The 20213-nt window shown below is 41.8% G+C and overlaps 1 protein-coding gene across 2 annotated transcripts in view; it reads left to right on the top strand.

The window, feature by feature from the left end:
* The window catches only part of LOC138582299 (ATP-dependent 6-phosphofructokinase, muscle type), a 903222-nt gene that overhangs the window by 346968 nt on the left and 536041 nt on the right, over positions 1-20213 (top strand). For both annotated transcript variants that reach the window (XM_069653451.1, XM_069653452.1), the window contains one exon: positions 10576-10640. In XM_069653451.1, the coding sequence (XP_069509552.1) occupies positions 10576-10640 (65 nt within the window). The remainder of the gene's footprint in view (positions 1-10575; positions 10641-20213) is intronic.

The following is a 20213-nucleotide window of genomic DNA, read 5'->3' as shown; positions in this document are numbered from 1 at the left end:
CTTTGTAAAAATTATATGCAGATTTGCATAAAATGAAAGAGAATGTTGGGATTATCAGCACTGGCAAGCGGGCTCTGCTGTTGCTGTGGGAGAAGTGAGGCTTGCGGCTTGCGATGGTGACAAAGTTAAGGTTAATAGCTGTTGTTTATTACAAGATGGCAGGTCAGCAGGGATCTTAACCACTAAATACCCACTGAACAGGTATAAACAGTTTGCCCTGTTTTCCCTTCCCTCTCCCTGGCACCCTTTCCCTTTGCACTTCTCGTTCTCGCACAATCTGAATAACACAAGCCCTAGTAAGATTGTTTGTCCCTTCCTCCCTCTGTCTCCCCTCCCTTGTCTTGTCGCGCCTAAAAACACTTGTGTACAGGCGCGTTATAAATGACTTTTGTCATATCATATATCACTTTCCTGGAACTCTTGGCCATTCTTTATACATGGAAAGGGTAATAAAGGGTTTTAAATTGATACTAATTTGCACATTTTCTACAGCATATAAATCTATTTTCTAGATATATGAGGATTATTTAAGTACTCTTCACAAATTACAGCACAATCCGAGAGGATTACACCCGCAGAACGTGCTGCAATTTGGAAAGAGTACTTAAACAATGGTCATATACCTAGCAAACATATTTGATTGCTGAGAAACATGTGCAAGGATTTGCACACCATTACATTACCCTAGTGAATGGACTTATTTAGTATGTCTATGCTTAATGTTGAATCTTCAGAGAGGAAATTATCAAGATTCAGGGTTTTTGTTTCTAGTTAAATAACAGTTGTAAAATATGATCAACACTTATGGTGAGCAACGGTACAAAACAAGCAAATCTTCTGCATCAAAGCCGCTCTCTGTACCACATAATCACAGTGCCAGTCCGGTTGCTGGTGATGTGTGACCATGACAAGAACAATTCATTAAAGCAATGATTTACAGTGGATAAAGTGCTGAATTAGGTTGGTCTTTTTGTCGAAATGATGGTGGTGCTTTTTCGACAACGGTGACCTCAAATCCCTGCACATTCTTTTTTGAGATTTACTAAAGAAGGCAGGGTTGCAACATGGTACAGGGCTAATTGCCTGATAACATTAAACCATTAGGAGCCTATTCATGACCGCAAAAGAAAAAGCACACACCTTTTGCCGCAATGACTGGTCATCACGGCAATAGAAGGTGTGTGCTTTTTTTTTCTTTTGTGTTCATGAATAGGCTTTTAATGGAGCCTGCAACCCCACAAAGGCCCGGCCCCTGTCACACTAAGCATGTGTGGCAGGGGCCGAGGATCAGGCTGCTGCTTGTTGATGAAGCAACAGCCCGATCCTTTAGTTTTTTTTTCTTTTCAGACTGTGGATGTGCAGCCCCCTCGGCATGAGTCTGCGGCCGACCAGAGGGCCGCGCCCCACAGTTTGGATAACGCTGGTCTATGTCAAGTCATTAAACGTATAAACTGTACTTGTGTCGAAAACATTCTAATCTGACCCTCACACTAAAAATGAACAACTAAGGATGCAAGGAAATGTCTCTGATTTTATGGTTGGCAAAATGTGTTCATAATCTAAGTAAATGGATAAATCCAACAGAAAAGTATTTTCCCAGGAGAAACCCTTGGATCCAGAGGGTTGTTCCCGTCTCCTGGATGTTTAGGTAGGATGGTAAAAGTGTCTATTTCAAAGTTCTTTGGTTCTTTAAGTTAGTTTCAGAAAGTTCTTATGCAGACAATGCGTTCCATATCATTCAACTCTTCCTTGGTTTTTATACTGAATTCATAAAAGTTCTTATTCAAATGAGAAATTCCACACAAGGTTTTCTTACCGTCTCCTGTACTTTGGCAGATTACCTGATGTGTTTCTCTATCAGGAATCCTCTTGTGAACTCTTCAGATTCCCTTGTGTACTCCCCTGCCAGGTATCTTGTCACATTATCAAAACGTCTTTGTTCAACTTCGTAACTTAAAATGTCTGGTGAATCCATCCAACAGGATCTCCTCCATGTGTTTCCCAATTTCCCTAGCATACTTCTCTGCCAGGTGTTTTGCAACATGGATACATTTCCTTCTAAAACTATTGGACTTCCTGTGCCAGGAATCCTGTGATTGTTTTTTTCAGATCCCCTGGTGTACTCTCCTGCCAGGTATGATGCATCTTCCCACAATTTTAAAGATTGCATTCAATTTCAAAGTGCCTGGTCTATTTGGCTGCTAGGACTTCCAAGATCCCCTGGTATACTCCCCTACGAGGTATCCTGTCACAATGTCTTATAACTTTATATGCTTTTGGTGGATTGCCTGGCATACCCCGCTGCCAGGAATCCTTCTTTCGGGTCCTACAGATCCTTCGGTGTACTTCTTTGCCAGGTATCGCCCCTTGGCCCCAAATGTCCGCTGCCTGGTATACTCTTTTCACCAGGACTTCTTATCAATTTCACTGTCCTTTAGTATGCCACAGTTACATTAATTCACTGTATTTCTAATTGTTTACTTAAGGTGATACTTGTTCCAACTTTCCCCACATTGACTTCTCACACATAGGGACTTCTTCAAGTTTTGTAGTAGCACTTTATCATGTCAGTATTCAGAAATTCTTAATATATTCACTTTTTTACATGCCTGTTGGTACACCCCGGGTCCCCAATGGCTCTGGGCAGACTCACCGGTGAATTACTGCGTCCCCGTCTCCGACATGTGGCGTATCTTCGCAATGAAGCTTCCTCTCTGGGACAGCCTCCTTTGCACTGCAGACCTTCTTCCAGCATTCTTTTCAGCTCTATGCTCAGCCGTCGGCTTCTCTCTCTGACCTAGACCAGAGAATGCTGCTTCCCAGCATGACCGTATTTCCGGGGGCTCTTTTGCTGCTTCGGGTACTCTGACAGTCCTCCAAAGGTGCTTGCTGCGTCTCTCCATCCTTCGCACCAAGCCAATATGTGATTCTCGCGTTTGGAAGCTGCTGCATGGATGTGCCTGTTCTCTTGACTTCCTCCGGCACGGTCCTCTCCCTTTCTGCCTGCATTAAAGGTCCCGCTCACTTGTGATTCAATCAAACAACTATTCTGCATATTCAGTTTTGAGTTTCTTTCAATACGCATAAACTCTTTCCTCCTCCTTCCTCGTCTCAGTGCTTGAGGTTTTATGAGAGTTGAAGTCCATAGAGATCATGGGATTTCTAAATTAAGGTTCTTTAAAAGTCTTATTTAGAAAAACATCAGAAACAGGAGATGTTGTAGGTGTGTTATGTATGTTTGAGGCATGAATGGAACTCTGTCTAGAATGACTTAAAGGAAGGGGTTTCTGGGGGTTACAATAAAGATGATTTGTGGGGTGACAACAAGCTATTAAGAACTTTGGTATACTAAGATCTTCTTCAGAGAAGGGGAGAAGACAGCATAGGGGGGATACGTTCATAAAGAAACAAGTGCCCACTACAGCTTATTTGTAGCATTTGCACATATTATAGGGCCTGCAGTAGTGGTCCTGTAGTTATGGTTAAATTGCTCAACTCATAGGAAGAGCACTTTTTGGGTGGCTTATAACTTCACCTCCCCTTCCCCCTGGACAAATCCTCACGAAAGGTTGAAAAAAAGTATATAGGCCTGTCAGATTGATCCTGCAAAGTTTGTTGAAGTTTCCTCAAGGGGGGAAAAGTTATAGAGGGGGGTCCCTAAAATTGTGGTTTTTCACATTGATGCAATAAAAAAAAATGTACTCGCACCTACAGCCCAAACCGCTAGACAGATTGGCACCATATTTGTGGCAGGAGCGGCAGCTTGGTCCCCGAAAGTATACTTTTGTAAATTTGTTGTAAATCCATCCAGTAGTTTTTTTTTAAATGACCAAAAAGTGGGTACATTTTTTGGTGATATCTGGGTTCAGGCTGCAGACTCACTTCCCTGTTCAGTCCGCAGACGGGCATCCGATTGGTCGAGAGGCCGACGTGGGGTCCACGGACATCGGACACGCCTGCTGATTGGGCAATAAAAAATGTGAGGTACGTCAGATTTTTGGAAACGCCCGCCATGTTGCATTCACGGAGAGCGCCCGTTATTCGCGAACATCGCAGTAAAAACATATAAAAAAACACAACATTGCACTTGTCAAACGTATCAAACAATCTCGGGGGAGGTGAGGAGATGGGATGGCATATGGCCTTAAAAAGGCAAAAAACTGTGTGTTTCTTCCCCGATGTCCGCGAACAGTCCGGGGCAGTCCTGAGATGTTCGCGAACATTTGCGGTGTTCGGTGACATCTATGCTTATTTGTGCATTACATGGTTGGTGAAAAACAGTTTTTGTATGGCTTATAACTTTGGCTCCACTCAATGAAACTGCATAAAATATTGGAATGTCATTTTAGACCTGATTCTGAATGGTTTTGGAAAGTGTGGTGCTGTTTTGTGAAGAGGCAACAAAATTAGATGGGGTCCCAAAATATTGTAAAGGCTTACATTTGTGGTGCCATTTGACAAATCTGCACACAAGTTTGCAAAAAGATGTTAGATCTAGATATAAATGTATTTGCAAAGTTTTATGGGATTTTGTCAAGGGGGGACAAAATTAGAGGGGTGGTCTCAAAATATTGTAAAGGCTTATAAATGTGGTGCCATTTCATGACTCTGCACTACAGTTTGCAAAAAGATTTTAGATATAGATATACGTGATTCTGCAAGGTTTGGTGGAGTTTTGTCAAGAGGGGGCTAAATTAGAGGGGGGGTCTCAACATTTTTAGATAGCTTACAACTTTGTTGCCGTTTGACCAATTTGCAGAAAGGTTTTCAAACAATTATAGACCCAACCTTGAATGTTTGTGCAACGTCTGAATGGATATTTTTTATATGACTATTTTATGTACGTACATTTTGACACTTTTCTAAAAATAAAACATGGGCGGATTTGCAAACTCATGCAAGGAGTATTGGCAAGGACCTGAAAGCATGGTTTTGCAGATCTTTCTGTGTTTTTATTTTTTGAAAAGTGTCATAATGTAGGCACAAAAAAGTGATATACCTTTGGTGACTGAGGTATAGCCTGTGGCCATGGGCAGTGGGCAGATTGTCCGGGTCATGGCCTAAGGCGATGACCCGGACAATCTGGCTACTGCCCATGACCACGAGGGACTAGCAATGTGGGTAAAAGTGGGCATGGCCACCAGGAACCGGCTATGTGGTAAAGTTTTTCGAAATTGGGATAGGTTTGAATGGGAAAAATACATTCTGCTTGTGGGTACAGTTTGAAATGCTGGATGGGATTGCAACAAATATGCACGAGGAGGGTCAGCAAGAACTTCAAAGGATGGTTTTGCAAATATGTCCTGTATTTCATTTGTTGGAAAGTGTGAAAATGTAAGTACACGGAACAGTGATATAATATTGGTGTCTGGGCAATGGGCCTGGCCGTCAGCAAGGAGAAATGTGTACTGTAATTTTCTTATTGGAGCATGCAGCATAGGCAAAGCGGTAGGTTTGAATGGGAAAACATATTCTGCTTGCGTTTACAGTCTGCAGTGGTGGACTAGATTACAACAAACATACGCAACCAGCATTGGCAAGGACCTAAAAGCATGTTTTTGAAAATATGTCTTGTGTTTTATTTTTCCAAAGTGTAATAATGTAAGCAGAAAAACTAGTGACATACTTTTGGTGTCTGGGTAGTGGGCCTGGCCCTTGGCAGATGCAAATGTGTACTCTGATGTGCTTATTGGGGAATGCAGCATGGCCGAAGCCCAGGCCCCATGGTTTTGGAGACTGGCCATGGCTGCAAGCCATGAGCACTGGCCATTGGGTACATTTTTAGGGTATAGTGGACACTGAGCTAGGATGCAGGGAATAATAGGGGTGGTTTGGTTTGGTTTGGTTTGGCTGGGGTCATGGTGGAGCGTTATGCCGTATGCAATTGAACGATGAATTAAATCCCCAGCATGCGCTGCTGATAACGACAGACATAAGTATGTGCTGCAAAAAATATGTTTCTTAAAGGAGGTTTATAGTTCTTTAATATATATGACAAGAGGAATTATTAATAACTTATATCCAGTGATGTAACACCATGAAACGTTTTCACTTATAAAAACCTATTAAATTGACAGAAAAAACCTAGTTAAAGGGATGTTACAGTAAAGATACATCCCACCCTTGGGAGTTCTCTCCTCCAATAGTTAGCCAGTGGCGTCCCACCTTGGCATCTGAGATGCAGATGCAAAAGATTTGTAGAAGATTGTTAAGTGGCAGTTGGTGTGTGGAGGCTTAATATGGTCATAGGCTTATACGACCAGTTTTTGGAAGTGATGGGTGGATGGGGGTGTCTGTTTGAACGCAGGCATTGAGGGAGTGCTACAAATATAAAATTAAAAAGAGTAGAAGGGCTACCCTGTGTGATGATGTGCATGTGCAATCCAGGTCGTCTAATGATCCATGGCATGGAAAGGGGACTGTGGAGGTTCACACTGTCGGGGAAAGTCTGCCATGACATCAGACTTTTGCAGACATAGACGGAGGCAAAGCAGTGGAAAAAGTTGCAAAAAGTGTATAGAATGGGGTAAAAATGATGCTAGAAGGTGGGGAGGGGAATGGCAGAGTTTTAAGGTGAAACTTTGTATATTGGACAGACATTTTGCTATATTGGGGTATGATATTAGAAAGTTGTAAGAAATTAGCATGCACTGGTAAAAACCCATGAAATTCAGTGAAAAAACTTTGTTATAGAGATATTATGGTAAAGTTGCACTAATAAAAACCTATGAAATTCACAGCAAAAACATTGTTAAAGGGACGTTATGGTTAAGTTGCACTAATAAAAAACCTATGAAATTCAATGAAAAAACATTGTTAAAGGGAACCGAAAAACCTCAGAAATATGTCAGTTATGGTAAGCTAAGCAACCATAACTCACGCCACCACCATGCACTGCTAAGACTAACACCCAGAACATCAAAGATGACATCACAAATATCATTGATGACATCACATATGAAATTAATTTTGATGAAAGTCCCTACACAGGGTTGTGTTTATAATGTTGGTAACACAATGTCAGGGGTGATCAGGAGACCTATCATGAACTACTTAATCTATTAAAGAATGTACTCATTTAAACAAAACCTTATATTGGAGTGTTGTTGTTAATACAGGAAACTAACCATAAATAAATATAGGCAATGGCTGCAGCATGCACCATAAAAGTACAATATTTATAATCTTGTAATTTTGGATAGTAAAATAATGAATGCAAACTTATCTGAGTTTTGAGTAATGTTAAACATGTAATAACTAGCTAACAATTCAAGACTTACTATACAGTTATGCTGGTACAAACAATACATATGGCTAGTACAAACAATACATATGAAGATCCACAATGCATATAAATCAGAGGCACATACATGGAAACTAAAGTAAGGAAGAAAGAAACATCATCACCAGAAAATGTTAATAACATTAAAGTTTATCTTCATGTATACAAATAAATTGTGTGTTTGAGGCCTGCTTATTGCCCCATGTGTGTGCACCATGAGCTGAGAGCAAACCATAAGGAAAGTACTTTAAGAACATACGAGAAGGTTAACGTCTAGATATATAGCACCTTTTCAATTTTAACATTCTGACTGTCGGTGGACAAAACCACCTGGCCTAGATATGTCAGTGAATAAGAACAAGTGGCCCAGATAGGTGATGTCATCAGTGATGTCATCAATTACATTTGTGATGTCATCTTTGATGTCCTGGGTGTTAGTCTTAGCAGTGCACAGTGGTGGCACGAGTTATGGTTGCTTAGCTTACCATAACTGGCAAGTTTACTTGTTACCATAACATACCTTTAACAATGTTTTTTCATTATATATATATATATATATATCACATTTTACATAATGGTTAATAACTGATTACTCCCTCTGATGCTCCCTGGAACAACAGCTGATATGATTGCCCAATTTCATACTACTCAGTTTACTGCCATTAGAAGGATGAAGGGCGGTTGGAATCCGAACCTGTGCCCTGCATGCTGAACACAGATGCCTGGGATGAGCGCTTAACACTCCGAGCTATCTTGCCGGCTATATCAAGAACCTTACAGTGAGGTAGAAAAGAATTCACCAGAGCTTTGGGTCAGTGGTAGGATCGTGCAGTACATCCCTATGCAGACGTTTTCTCCGCTGTTATATCACTTGTTATAGGGCCATGAATCCACCCCTGTCGGGGGTCGGAGGGAGCCTGGCCCCAAAAACTCTGGGTGCCAGAGAATGTGTAGATGGGCCTCCTACCACCATCTCCTTATCTGCCAGGACGGTACCATGGCAGGACCTGGCGTTATGCTGCATAGCATCCTCGCAAGAAACGCCACAGACCAGAAAAGAAGACAAGCCAGCTTACCAAGAGAAACTCCCTAATACAGCAAAGGGGGCAGGGCTTAAATCCCTTATGTAACCTCCAAAGCCCTCCCCTGTCACACCCCTTAAAAGCAAGGTAAGCCATTGGTAGGTAAGTGGCCAAACCAGACAGGGGGAGGGATAAGAGGGAGCTTGGGAGTTGTTTTGTGTCGGCTGCAGTTGGTTGAGTACCGGCGGTGGAAGAGGATGTGCAAGAGACCAGAGGAGGCATGAGCGGCTGGAGTGTAGAGGCTTTGTTAAGGAGGAGGTCTGTGGAGTGTTTGTGTAAGAGGGGCAGAGTGTGAGTATAAGAGGAGGAGTAGTGGCAGACTGAAGTAGTGGTAGAGGTGGTGGTAGTAACTGGTAGTAGCTGGAATTAAAGTAGGTGGTGGGAGTAGCGAGTGAAGGAGATAGGTGGTAGTGGGTATTGGAGGGGTGTGCTGGGCACCTTATCCCTGGGTGTTCCTGGGGGTCTGACCAGGGGCTAGCAAGAGAGGTGATCAGGGCACGATATCCCTGGAGGTCCGGTGAGAGGGAGACAGTGGTAATAGAGAGGTAGTGGTAGTAGTGGAATAGGAACAGTAGTAGAGCGGGAAGAGCGACAGTGAGAGGGAGAGTAGGAGGGGCTATTGGCATTAAGTGAGATAGAAATTGTAACAAGGGGAATAGCAAGGTGTGGGGAAGTAGAGTGAGAGGAAGGAGGGAAAAGGAAACAGGTAGAGAGACAGTTGGAGGTACAAGTAGGAGTAAGACTAAGAGTGGGAAAGGAAGTAAGATCAAAGGGTGGAGGTGGAAAGGTGGAGTGAGAGATTGGAGGGGCAGAAACATGGTGGGAGTAGAACAGCTTAAGAGATAAGTTTAGAGAAAGCTCAGGTACGATCTGGTATAAAAGGTGCGAGCGTGATGCTGGGCGAAAGAAGGCACCATTCCATACTGCCGGAGTTCTAACCAATGACAGGAGAGGGAAAGTTAGGAAGACAGATAATCATCGTCTCAGGGCAAACACCTACAGTGTAGATAAGAAGAAACACAGATAGATGTAACTGATCTGAGAGTTACTAACCACCCCAATAGGGATATCTGGGCTAGGGAGGTGGGAACCAAGGCCGGGGAAGTCGTGGGAGGAAAGGGGCAGCCTTGGTGCCAACATTCCTATCCCATTGGGCCCTGAAAAACCAGAAAAGAAAAACAGCCATTCTGACAATTAAGTTCAATAAACACCCTTGACTCTTTTCCAAAGAGTCAGCGCGGTTATTTGTGGCGAGCCGCCCCATCACACACTACATTGCATGGCATAAGGGTCCCACAAAGGAAATCTGTTGTACCCAAATCTTTAGACTGAAAATGTGGATTCCAGCCCAATGTGAAGCCACAGAGAAGGTCACTAAAGGCAGCTCCACCTCAAATGGAAGCTCCTGCCTTAACATTAAGAAAATATTTTAGATTGAGTTATTTGCTGAAGATGGCTTGATCTGAAGGCTTAGTTCACACCCCATAAAAGGTGCCTCTCAGAATTACCCAGAGATCCTCAATCTGCCTTTCTAATCCCACTTTGGTTTCCTGCCATTTAGTTCATGCATGTTCAGTCCATATTGCCGGAGAAAACACTGTAAGGGCCCACCCTTTTGCAAAATGGACAATTAGAGATTTTAGCATTGTGTTGTGTAGTCATAGGTTGCATGCCAACTTAAAACTAGGAGGCAGTGACTGAACTACACTGTGAACTCCATGATCATGATTAAAGTGTATTGTCTATGCATATGAAAAGAAAATTGATCCTGGAGAACGTGGCAGAGGATGCCAGTGATAGATGAAATTAAATTATTGAACCAACAGTGTAGTGAAAACTATCCGAGTGACTTATCTACTGCATGCACCTTTGCATTATTCATTGAAATCCAACATACAATTTAAGTTGTTGCCAAAGATAGTATCTATCAAGTACAGAGGACCGACGACCGAGTACACAGATAGACAAGAGGCCCATCTTCAACATCGATCCACTTTCTAATTGATGAGTATCTGGGCAGGTTTGCTTTGTTGGTCCCAGTCAGAATGGAGCTCATCAGCGTGCTGCTTTAGTCATTCCTACAACAACCTCGTAGGTGTAGTTGTTTCTTGCCTCTTGTAGTTTCCAAAGCCTGAGGGCTAGAATGTCTCAGTGTAAATTGTGATTTGCAAAATGTACTGGAATTCTTATCTTATATTTTATTTCCAACAGACTAAAGATGTTACAAAGGCCATGGATGAAAAGCGATTTGACGATGCTGTGAAACTCCGGGGCAGGTAAAACAGACTAATTTATCTCTAGTCTATAATAATATTCACGACTTGCACACAGAGGGCCTCATCTTCCAAAACATGATCTTTGGTTACTACAACGAGTTTCTCCACCTGCCTGTGATTAGAAATGATTTGATTACTTGTATGGAAGATTAGCAGATGTTACTAAAATGCTCGGTGGGTTGTGTGAACATCAAATAAACTACTAACAAAAAAAGAAAACCTTCGCTTGGAGAACAACCATCTCTTATTGTGCCATATCTAAGATATTTACAGGGATGTAGATACAATTTGGGAAAGAATCGCTGTCCTTTCCTCCTATCAGATAATTAGGAACAAAGAGCAGATAAGAAATTGAAGATCTTAGAAAGCTGTGGCTTTTGACCTTTAAAGCGAGGAAACAAAATTGGTGGGCTCATTACATGTCAAACACAGTGTGGGCGGGACACAGTGTTACTTGAATTGCACTCTCTGGTCTATTTACAACCAAGCTGTAGCACCACAAAGGGGATATAATGTGGGATCTCCTAGTTAACTGGATTAGGGGATATGGAATTATGCTGTGTAGCTCAGAATTGTTTATGCCCCTTTCACACAAATCTCCCGATTTATCTCACTCGCATAGCCCCATCACCAGCTCTGTATGCATGTGTCCAAACACTTTTTTATACCAGACTACCCCTGCAGACACATTCCAACACTCCAACCACTATCCTAATTCTGCAGGCTTATTCCAAATCTCCATCCACACATCCCACCCACCAGACACATTCCCAAACTCCAACACATACACATCCTCACCCTACCACAGATATGCATCATTCATCCAACCTAAACAGTCACTCATATCCCAATTTTGTCTGATCTTCACCCCCAATACACAAATAACCAAGTGGGCAATTCAGGAGGCCAGGTGCCACTCAGAACCAGTGGATGGTGGGCTCAGGGGTGGTAAAAGGAGGATCCCCTTGTCGCCTTCCTTTGGTCCCAGTCACTGGGCCGGGGACAATGACAATGCTCCAATTCCTGGCATTAGGTAGACTTTGCCTCCCCCACCCCCGACAACCCCTTGTGAGTTAGGCCAGGCCAATCCTATTATCCTTGACCATTCCTAAACTCCTAGAAAGAGGATGCAGAGAGTAAGACCCCTCCACAACAGAAGGCCTCAAGGCCTCTGTAGACCGAAACAAAGCTCCAGCTAAGAAAAACAAGCACTTTCCTTCAGCCCTAGTTAGTTTTATTCATGCAAAATTAGTAACGTTTTCTCTAATACTGTTACAATCCCACTAGAAGCATCAGGGAAGTCATTTCAAAGCCCTGCACAGTTGCTTCGTGAACTCAGGAGACCCAAGCATCCTACAAAGTTACTAATTCATTGTCTCTCGGCAGACCATTTTCTCATCAGTGGTTCAACTTGCATTTTGCCCACTAGTCAATACACTCTGAAAGTTTGGAGATCTTACTGAGTGTTTCCATAGCATGTCATTCATACACAGGGACAGTCAAAGAGCAGGTTCCTGAACACCGGAGAGGGGCTTGGCAGGCAGAGTGAAATCTAAGATGGCAGCCAGCCAGAAGAAGACCTGGTGCAGCCCTGCAGGCCCAATCTAAGGTCTGTTGCTCGCAGCAGCCAATCCCAGCCTTGCCTAAAGTACCAAAGAGAGCTTCAACCACTCACAAAGGGTGCAGCCCAGGGAGAGCATTATAAAACACATTGAGCCCAGTAAGCCAGGCTGGATTGAAAGTGCAGGCGAAGTAAGGTGTGGCACAGTGTGTCTTGCTGTACTGGCTGAAGGTTCTGCTCTGCTGCTGTGCTGTTTGGAAGTCTGTCTACACTTCCCACTGGAGAAGGAGGAGTTAACCTATAATAGACACACACAGGCTCGGAGCGCAGTGCAGTGTGTGGCACAGTGTGTCTTTTGTCTGATGGCTGATGACTGACACTGGACCACTGGCCATCTTAGCCGGAGCATACAGACAGAGTCCTCTTTGAAGGCTGCAAGGGAATTCCCTTAATTTGTCCCGATTCGCGCATGTAAGTAGGATTGAGCTTTCGCTTAAATTGGGAAATATTGAGGCTCACCATTACTCGACGCGGCTGCTTTCATCATAAACATGTTTAAGTTGGGCCAAAATGATCACTTGAACATCCTGCCGGCGGGATACCTCAAAGCCAATGCAATCTTGGCGCTTGCCAAGTGAGTGACTGTGGGTTTGACCTTTGAGCTCTCTTGTTACGGGCATCCCGTTGATTTCACCCTTCTATCTCGCTTGTTATGTTGGTGGAGGAGCGACTGTGGAACTTTCTCCTCTTTGTTACGTTCCTCAGAGCTGATTTGCAGGTCATTTTAAAGTAACTTCTCCCTCTACCTCTTCCCGCCTCCAGCTCAATTCCTTCTGTATGAGACAATGTGGGAGGAGTGACTGCGAGTATTGTTTTACCTTTGAGCTCCCTACCTGAAAAGCCTGACTGCAGTATCCCCCTTCTAGCCTTCTTACGTTCTTCTGGGCTGTCCTATGGTGGCAGATTTTGGAGTATCCTTATATTTATTCTACACCGCCAATAGCTCACTGCATTGTGGGTGAGAAACAGGGGAGGAGCGACTGTGGGTACTGTTACCTTTGAGCTCCACCCTTCATAAAAGAAACCCCTCTCTTACTCATTACTGTCAACAACCTAATTCTCCTGCTTCAAGCGCAGTGGAGGAGTGCTTATGCGCTTTGCCTCAAGCCCCTCCCCACTCTCCATTTAAAATTGAGACATACATTGTATTCAGCAATTGGACTGTGTGTACTTAATTAAGTTTAATAATATTTTATACTGTTGTTCACGGATGTATTTTTCGGAAAGGTAGAAGATTAACTGATACGTCTAATAACTTTTTATACTGTTTACAGATGTATTTTTAGAAAAGATAGAAGATTAACTGATAACAAAATTGTTACAACTTTATTGACATTAACACTATTTACTCTCAATGTGTTTTTAAAAAATGAAGATGATTTGATGAATTTGCAATTGTTTTATTGATTGTTATTGTATTGCTAGAAATAGTTTTACCCTATCAATCACTCACACATATTAGATCCCATACCTAATAGATAGAAGAGCTGCTCCCCTTAGCATGCCGGCGTTCCCCAAGAGTTACCAACTACGTAGTGGGACAAGTTAGTCAGGCATACTAAATAAACAACAACATAAAACCACTAAATAAAGTAATTAAAAAAGGGGACTAAAGCAAAAAAATAAAGTTGGGCTTGTGAATTTGTTAAACACGGCTCGGGTACCTTCACTAGCGACTCTAATAAAACAGGGGAAAATAACCCCCTATCTAAAACCTTACAATAAAGGAACCATGGAACCAATTGAACAAAGGAATATTCCCACGGAATGGTCTATCCATGAAACCTCTCCACACATGAACATTTCCTCTCTACACGTGAACATTTCCAACCCCCCCCCCATCGATGACAACTCATTGCTCAATTTAGTACTGAATCTGCAAAGTTCCACAAATAATCCTGTTGAAATACAAAAAAAGCGCAAATTAACGTCATTGGAATATCGCAAGCTGACTCGCTACCTAGCACTTTTTCTAATTTATCCAAATCCCCTGACCCAGCTCGCATAGTAGCAAACTCATACCATCAGGCTAGGTCTCTGCATAATGATTTGTACACTTCTTCCGTGAGTTCGGAAGAAGAGGAATTCAGAGGACCTGAGCAACTTATCATCCTAAAAGCCCTTTATACCATCTGTAACAAACTGGCTAAAGATCAACAGATAATAAAAGAAGGCTTATTAAAATTAGTTGATATGGTGCTAGCTTCCCACCCTTTCATTGCAACCCAAGAAAATACGGAATCCCTACTGGCTGATCCAAGGTTATCCTCATCTATGGTTAGTATTAAAGCCACTCCCATGTTAGAAACCTGCAGGAACCTGTCCAGTAATAAACGAAAAAAAAAAGACTCAAACCAGACACAGCCATTAAATGCCGCAAATTTAAAAAGAAGAGAGAGTGACTAAAGTAAATAATATTAGTAATAAAAACAAAAAAGATAATTTAAAACTAAGCAGGGAAAAGTGCAAAAGGACAACAATGCTTCCCAGGCTTTACCACTCTCCTCGAGTGATAACATAACCTGTACTGAAACTGAGGAAGGGCATACATTAATAATAATCAAACCGCAAAAAGTCTAGAAAAACCCCTCACCTCCGGGTACACTAGACAAGTGGATCAGAAACCAAAATAAATGAACCATTATTACATAGTGACATCCGGAAACCGAAAATTACAATAACATAAGGGTGGATACCGGTCTTAATTCTCTACCTACACCATTTGTTACACAAATGATACACAATGAGAATCCCACTAAAATAAAGACTAATATGCTGGATTTCCTTGAACGGATACCTGACAGCAAATAAATCCCTGGAAAGATAAAGATCGTGGATATTTACGCTACCTCCTACAACCTTTTCCTCAATCGTAGCACAGCTTTGGAAATTATTCATCAGATCCCACAACTGAGAGCAATTTCGTCAAATGATATGTCACTGGTGGAAATACCTAAAATTATGTCTGAAGCAAATTGGGCTTGGCTTCACATTCCATCTCCTATATTATTGGAACTAATTAAACTCCATGCTAAATGCTTTGCTGAATTGGGTTATGAATGTATTAAATATACAGAACCTACCAAACTGAATAAAAAACATGTCCCAACTGTCAAGAAGAGTGGCAAATTAAATGTAACAGAGATGGACATAGAAAAAATAGCGAAGAAAGTAGCGGGAGCTATAGGCTATACCAGATCTACAACTATGCAAAATCATAATCTATGGGAAGAGGACCTGGAAGAAGTTGATTGACTCCCCCCACAGCTCTCTCTTTCTATCCTGGAACACTAAGGGTTTTAACTCATTCATGTCTAAAGAGGAGGGGCCTTAAGATCCTCCTGAAAGTGAATATACTTGTACAAGAAACATGGCTCATGAGAACCATTGTCATTGATGGATATCACATCATCCAAAGACTTGCAAGATGCAAGTTAACAGGGAGTCCCTTTGGTGGCCTCTTAATTGGAGCTAGAAACAACTTATTTCTTATAGAATATAATATCAGTAGTTGCCCATACATGCTGGCTGGTGTTATCAAGATTGAAACTCACTTTGAAAATATCCTAATTCTTATTATTTCCTTCTATAATCCCCCTAGTCATGGCATCCCCAACAACATCATTGAAATGATTTAAAAGGTCATCCATGATTGGCTGACGCAGAATAAAGATGGACGATATATTGTCATCGACTCAATGGGAATGGGGAGCTTGGATGCACCGGCACCATTCATGAATGGTGCCGGTGCATCCGTCAAGGTCTGCGACATGACCCCCATTATCTCCAATGAATTTGGGGTTATGGCAATCCCCCCAAATGTCCTGTTGGCCTCACCACTATCCGCCCCTTGGGGGGATTTTATGGCATCTCAAGATCTCTACCAACTAATCATGAACCATATGGATTCAGGTATGCCCGCCTACACCTGGACCAATGGACACATATATAGTTGGATAGACTATCTCTTGTTGCCAGGGGCGGTTTTTTCAAAAACCACCAAGTTTAATTTAATTAAAAACAAACTCAGTGATAATGTTATTTGTAAGCTCACCTTACAATACCATCAAAAAACCCTTTTTAGAATTCGGGGAGACTTAAGTGTCAGCAGAGCTGGAAACAGAATTTGCTGGAATGACTTGAATATAGGGATTTTCAACCAGCAACTAGCCATTGGTTTCAATAGGTTTGACAGACTTAGACATCTTGATAGAGGGATAGAAACTCTGGTAAAAGATGCATACTTATATATGCTATCCTACAGGAAAACGCTCTATCCCAATAGGAATCTGATCCCAGACAAGCCTTTGACGAAATTATTAGAGAGAAAAAGACTGCTTACCTTAAAGAGCAGAAACAAAGCAAACGCTTGGGATTGTAAGATGCTTTTGAGAGAGTATTGCTTAATAAACTAAGAACTAAATATAAGAAGAGGGTTAGAGAACACAAAGCCTCGATGCATACAGCAAAATGTTTATAGAGCTCTACGTGATTCTGACTCTCTGAGATTCTGGTCTTTATTATTCTTGGACGGAAATCATTGATAGTGAAAAAGAACTTGCTCCTATTAAAGGAACTGTTTGGATTGAGTGTATAGCAACTTTATATAACTCATTGAATGAAACCATAGACCATGAATATCCCCAAGTGTCCGAACTCATGAATAGAAATGCCATGTGCACACCTGAAGATATCAAGGGTTTGATAATGAAGTTGAAGCCATCTAGAGCCCCTGACCCTGATGGGATCCCCAATATCATACTTAAAGCAGATCCAGATTTATGGACATTGGTTCTTCATATACTCTTTGATAAAATATTTACAACTGGGGATATACCAAAAAGCTGGAAATAATCAAGTGCCATCCCTATCTTTAAGAAGGGAGACAAGCTAGACCTTCAAAACTATCAGCTATTAGCAATGGTGGATGCAAGCTTTGAACTTTTCGCTCAAATTATTAATACACATATTAACCAGTGGATAAAAAAAGAGAAAATTCTCAAAAACCAACAAGCAGGGTTTAGAAAGGCTTCAACACCCTCTCCAATCTTTGGACTTTATCCTACTTAATCAAAGAGGCAAAACTAAACAAAGAGCGGACCCTTTATGTCTGTTTCATAGAATACAGGGCCACATTTGATATGGTTAATAGAGCACGCCTATGGGGAAAACTGGAGAAGTCGGGCCTAAACCCAGCACTGCTGCATCTAGTGAAAGAAATGAAAACACATACCTCTATGAGAATCCGCATTAATCAAGAGGGATTTCTTAGTGATGTTATTACACTAACCATGGCCTCAAACAGGGCTGTGCATTGGCCCTGCTTCTCTATAATCTTTATATGGCAGACTTACAAGAAAACTTAGCGAAATGCAATAGTTTCCCCCCTCGAGTTGGCCAGCAACTGGTCTCTTCGCTCTTATATGCTGACAATACTCTTATTTTAGATCAAACTCCAATTGGACTCCAAAGATCATTACCTGCCTTGCAGAAGTTCTCTCGAGTGAATGGTCTCGAAATAAACGGCAAGAAAACAAAAGTTATGATCTTCCATAAAAAGAGTAGAAACATAGAAACTTTCAATTGGAGGATGGAAAATGAACAGATTGAAAGAGTAGATAGAAATACTTACCTTGGAATCCCTATTTTTGAAAAATGTAAAATGGCGATAAACTAGGAACTATGTCATCACCAAAATGCTAAAAATATTTAATGCGATAAGGCAATATATAAGAGTTAAGGGAAGCCACTCGATTGAGGGCCTACTGAAAATCTACAAGACCAGCATTATCCTGATTATCCTTTATGGATTAGAGATATTTACGGATAAAGAAACCACCTGGCTGGACCCACTAGAGGGGAAACTATGACGACGAGCATCTGGGCTTACTGAATTGTGCACCCTTCGAAGCAATACGCTGTGAACTAGGCACTATTTTTTTATTTTTTTTATTTACTTGATTTAATTGTTTTCATACAATTTTTGCAAGATTGCGCGTCCTGGATTACCTGGTGGTGTAGTTACCAGTGACCTTATTGTAGCACTTATCTCCTCAGGCCTCAACTGTTTTGGATGTAGTAGGTTCCACTTTCTCAGATAGGGTCCAATTTTCTTGTTCCAGACTAATGTTCTGCAAAAATGTCCCCACTGCAATGGTTATTTTCGTTGAGAACCCACTGATCACGTGGTTCCACCAATACTCCTCCTCCAATATGCTCACGTTTTTGAAAAATGACCCATATAAATCTGTCTTTTTGACCTGGTGCCTGGGCAAAATAGTAGCAAGTGTCTTATATTTTCTACTTTGTCTTCTTGGTGGCAAAAACGACAGATGCTTTCTTTAACACTTCCTCTTATCCTTAGAACTTCCCTGGTCTTCAGTAGGTTCAATCTTGCTCTCTGGAAGACTGATCTTATTTTTCTGTTTGGCAGTTTAAGTACGCAGTCGGTTTGTTTATTTTTTGCATGTTCGGAGGCAGGTGACTAGTGAGTTTATTTTTCGCCGCCTCTTCCAGCATTCTTGTCCAATCCCATTCTTTCAGACGTCGCTTGGTTTTCTCCGGGTTGGAGTGGAGTTCTACTTCTGAGCTTCCAATTTCCTCTAATAGGTCCAGATTGTTTTTTTTCCCATGCATTTAACATAGGATTTTTACCATTGGTCATCTCGTCGTAGATGATCTCATATATTTTCTGGTCGTGGGCTTGAATCTTCCTAAAAAGCATTAGCCCATTGAGTTCTACTGAGCCTTTCAATAATACCAGGCTCAGTTCTTTGCTTATGGACGCCATTGGAGTGGACAAAGGCAGATTCAACACTTTCCCCCACAACACCCCTTCCAGCTTTGTCCATAGATCACGAGGGAGAGATGGCATGGCTTCCGCTTCTTAAATGATGGCTGGCACTAGTTTTGATTTGTAGAAATGTATCGTCTGTAGCAATGTGAATTTAGGAAACTAGGCACTATGGCTCTCAGCACACTTAGGAAAATAAAAATAGCACTTCTTTTCATAAAAATCTGAGAAGAAGGCAGTAATTTGAACACAATGTATAATAATTTGAACCTCTTGGTGCACAAGCCCTAACCTAAATCTGCCCTGGGAAATTGGTTGAAAGAAGTCCTTGAGTTTCAAGAAATGATTGATTATGATCTGAAGACTTTTGAGAATATTAGGATCACAATTAAAGACATTTAAATAAACAGGGATATGGAATAGGGATAAGAATTTTACAATTCTTTCAACTACAACATTGTATAAAAGATATGTATTCCAGTCTTTCCCAATCAATGCCCCATTGCAATACCTACAAACTATTAAAGATGCAAAAACAAGGTGTTTTATTTAACGCTCAAACCTAGGTATACTTCCAACTCTTTCTAGAGTGGGAGCTTGGAAGAACCTTGCTTGGGAGGATCGTATCTGCAGACTATGCAATTTAGAGGTAGAAACTGACAGACATCTGTTAACGCAGTGCTCTAAGACCACCCATATTTTAGATAAGGAATATCGCAGGCTGCACCTGCCTCTTGACAATATGCATAGCGATCAAACTTGGACCACTACGTTTGCTGGCTCTAGCTTGACCTTGAATTATACTGTCCATTACAAATGGCTGGAAATAGAGAAATTGTTGAATAATGTGGCAATAAGACCCGAGGCGGCGGGCCAATACCGCCCCAGGTAATTACCGTGGGTGGTATTGGCCCACCGCCGAGGGTCTTATTGTCATTAGCACCCCGGCCCGTTAGACCGGGGTGCTAATGGCATTTTTCGCTTGTTTCGAAAAAACAGAAGAAAAATAAATAAATAAATGAAAAAATGGCCACCGGGAAAGGGTAAACGTAGTCCGTTTTCCCTTTCCATGGCGGCCATTGGGAACGGAAGCGCTGGGAACACAAGTGTTCCCAGCGCGTTCGCTCCCAAGACCAGAAGAAAAAAGAAGGTAAGTGGG

Source organism: Ambystoma mexicanum, chromosome 3q (genome assembly GCF_040938575.1).
Source record: "Ambystoma mexicanum isolate Mex_15411 chromosome 3q, UKY_AmexF1_1, whole genome shotgun sequence".
In the NCBI taxonomy this organism is placed as follows: Eukaryota; Metazoa; Chordata; class Amphibia; order Caudata; family Ambystomatidae; genus Ambystoma; species Ambystoma mexicanum.
The sequence above is the reverse complement of the archived record's forward strand: the minus strand, read 5'-3'. Positions and strand labels throughout refer to the sequence as shown.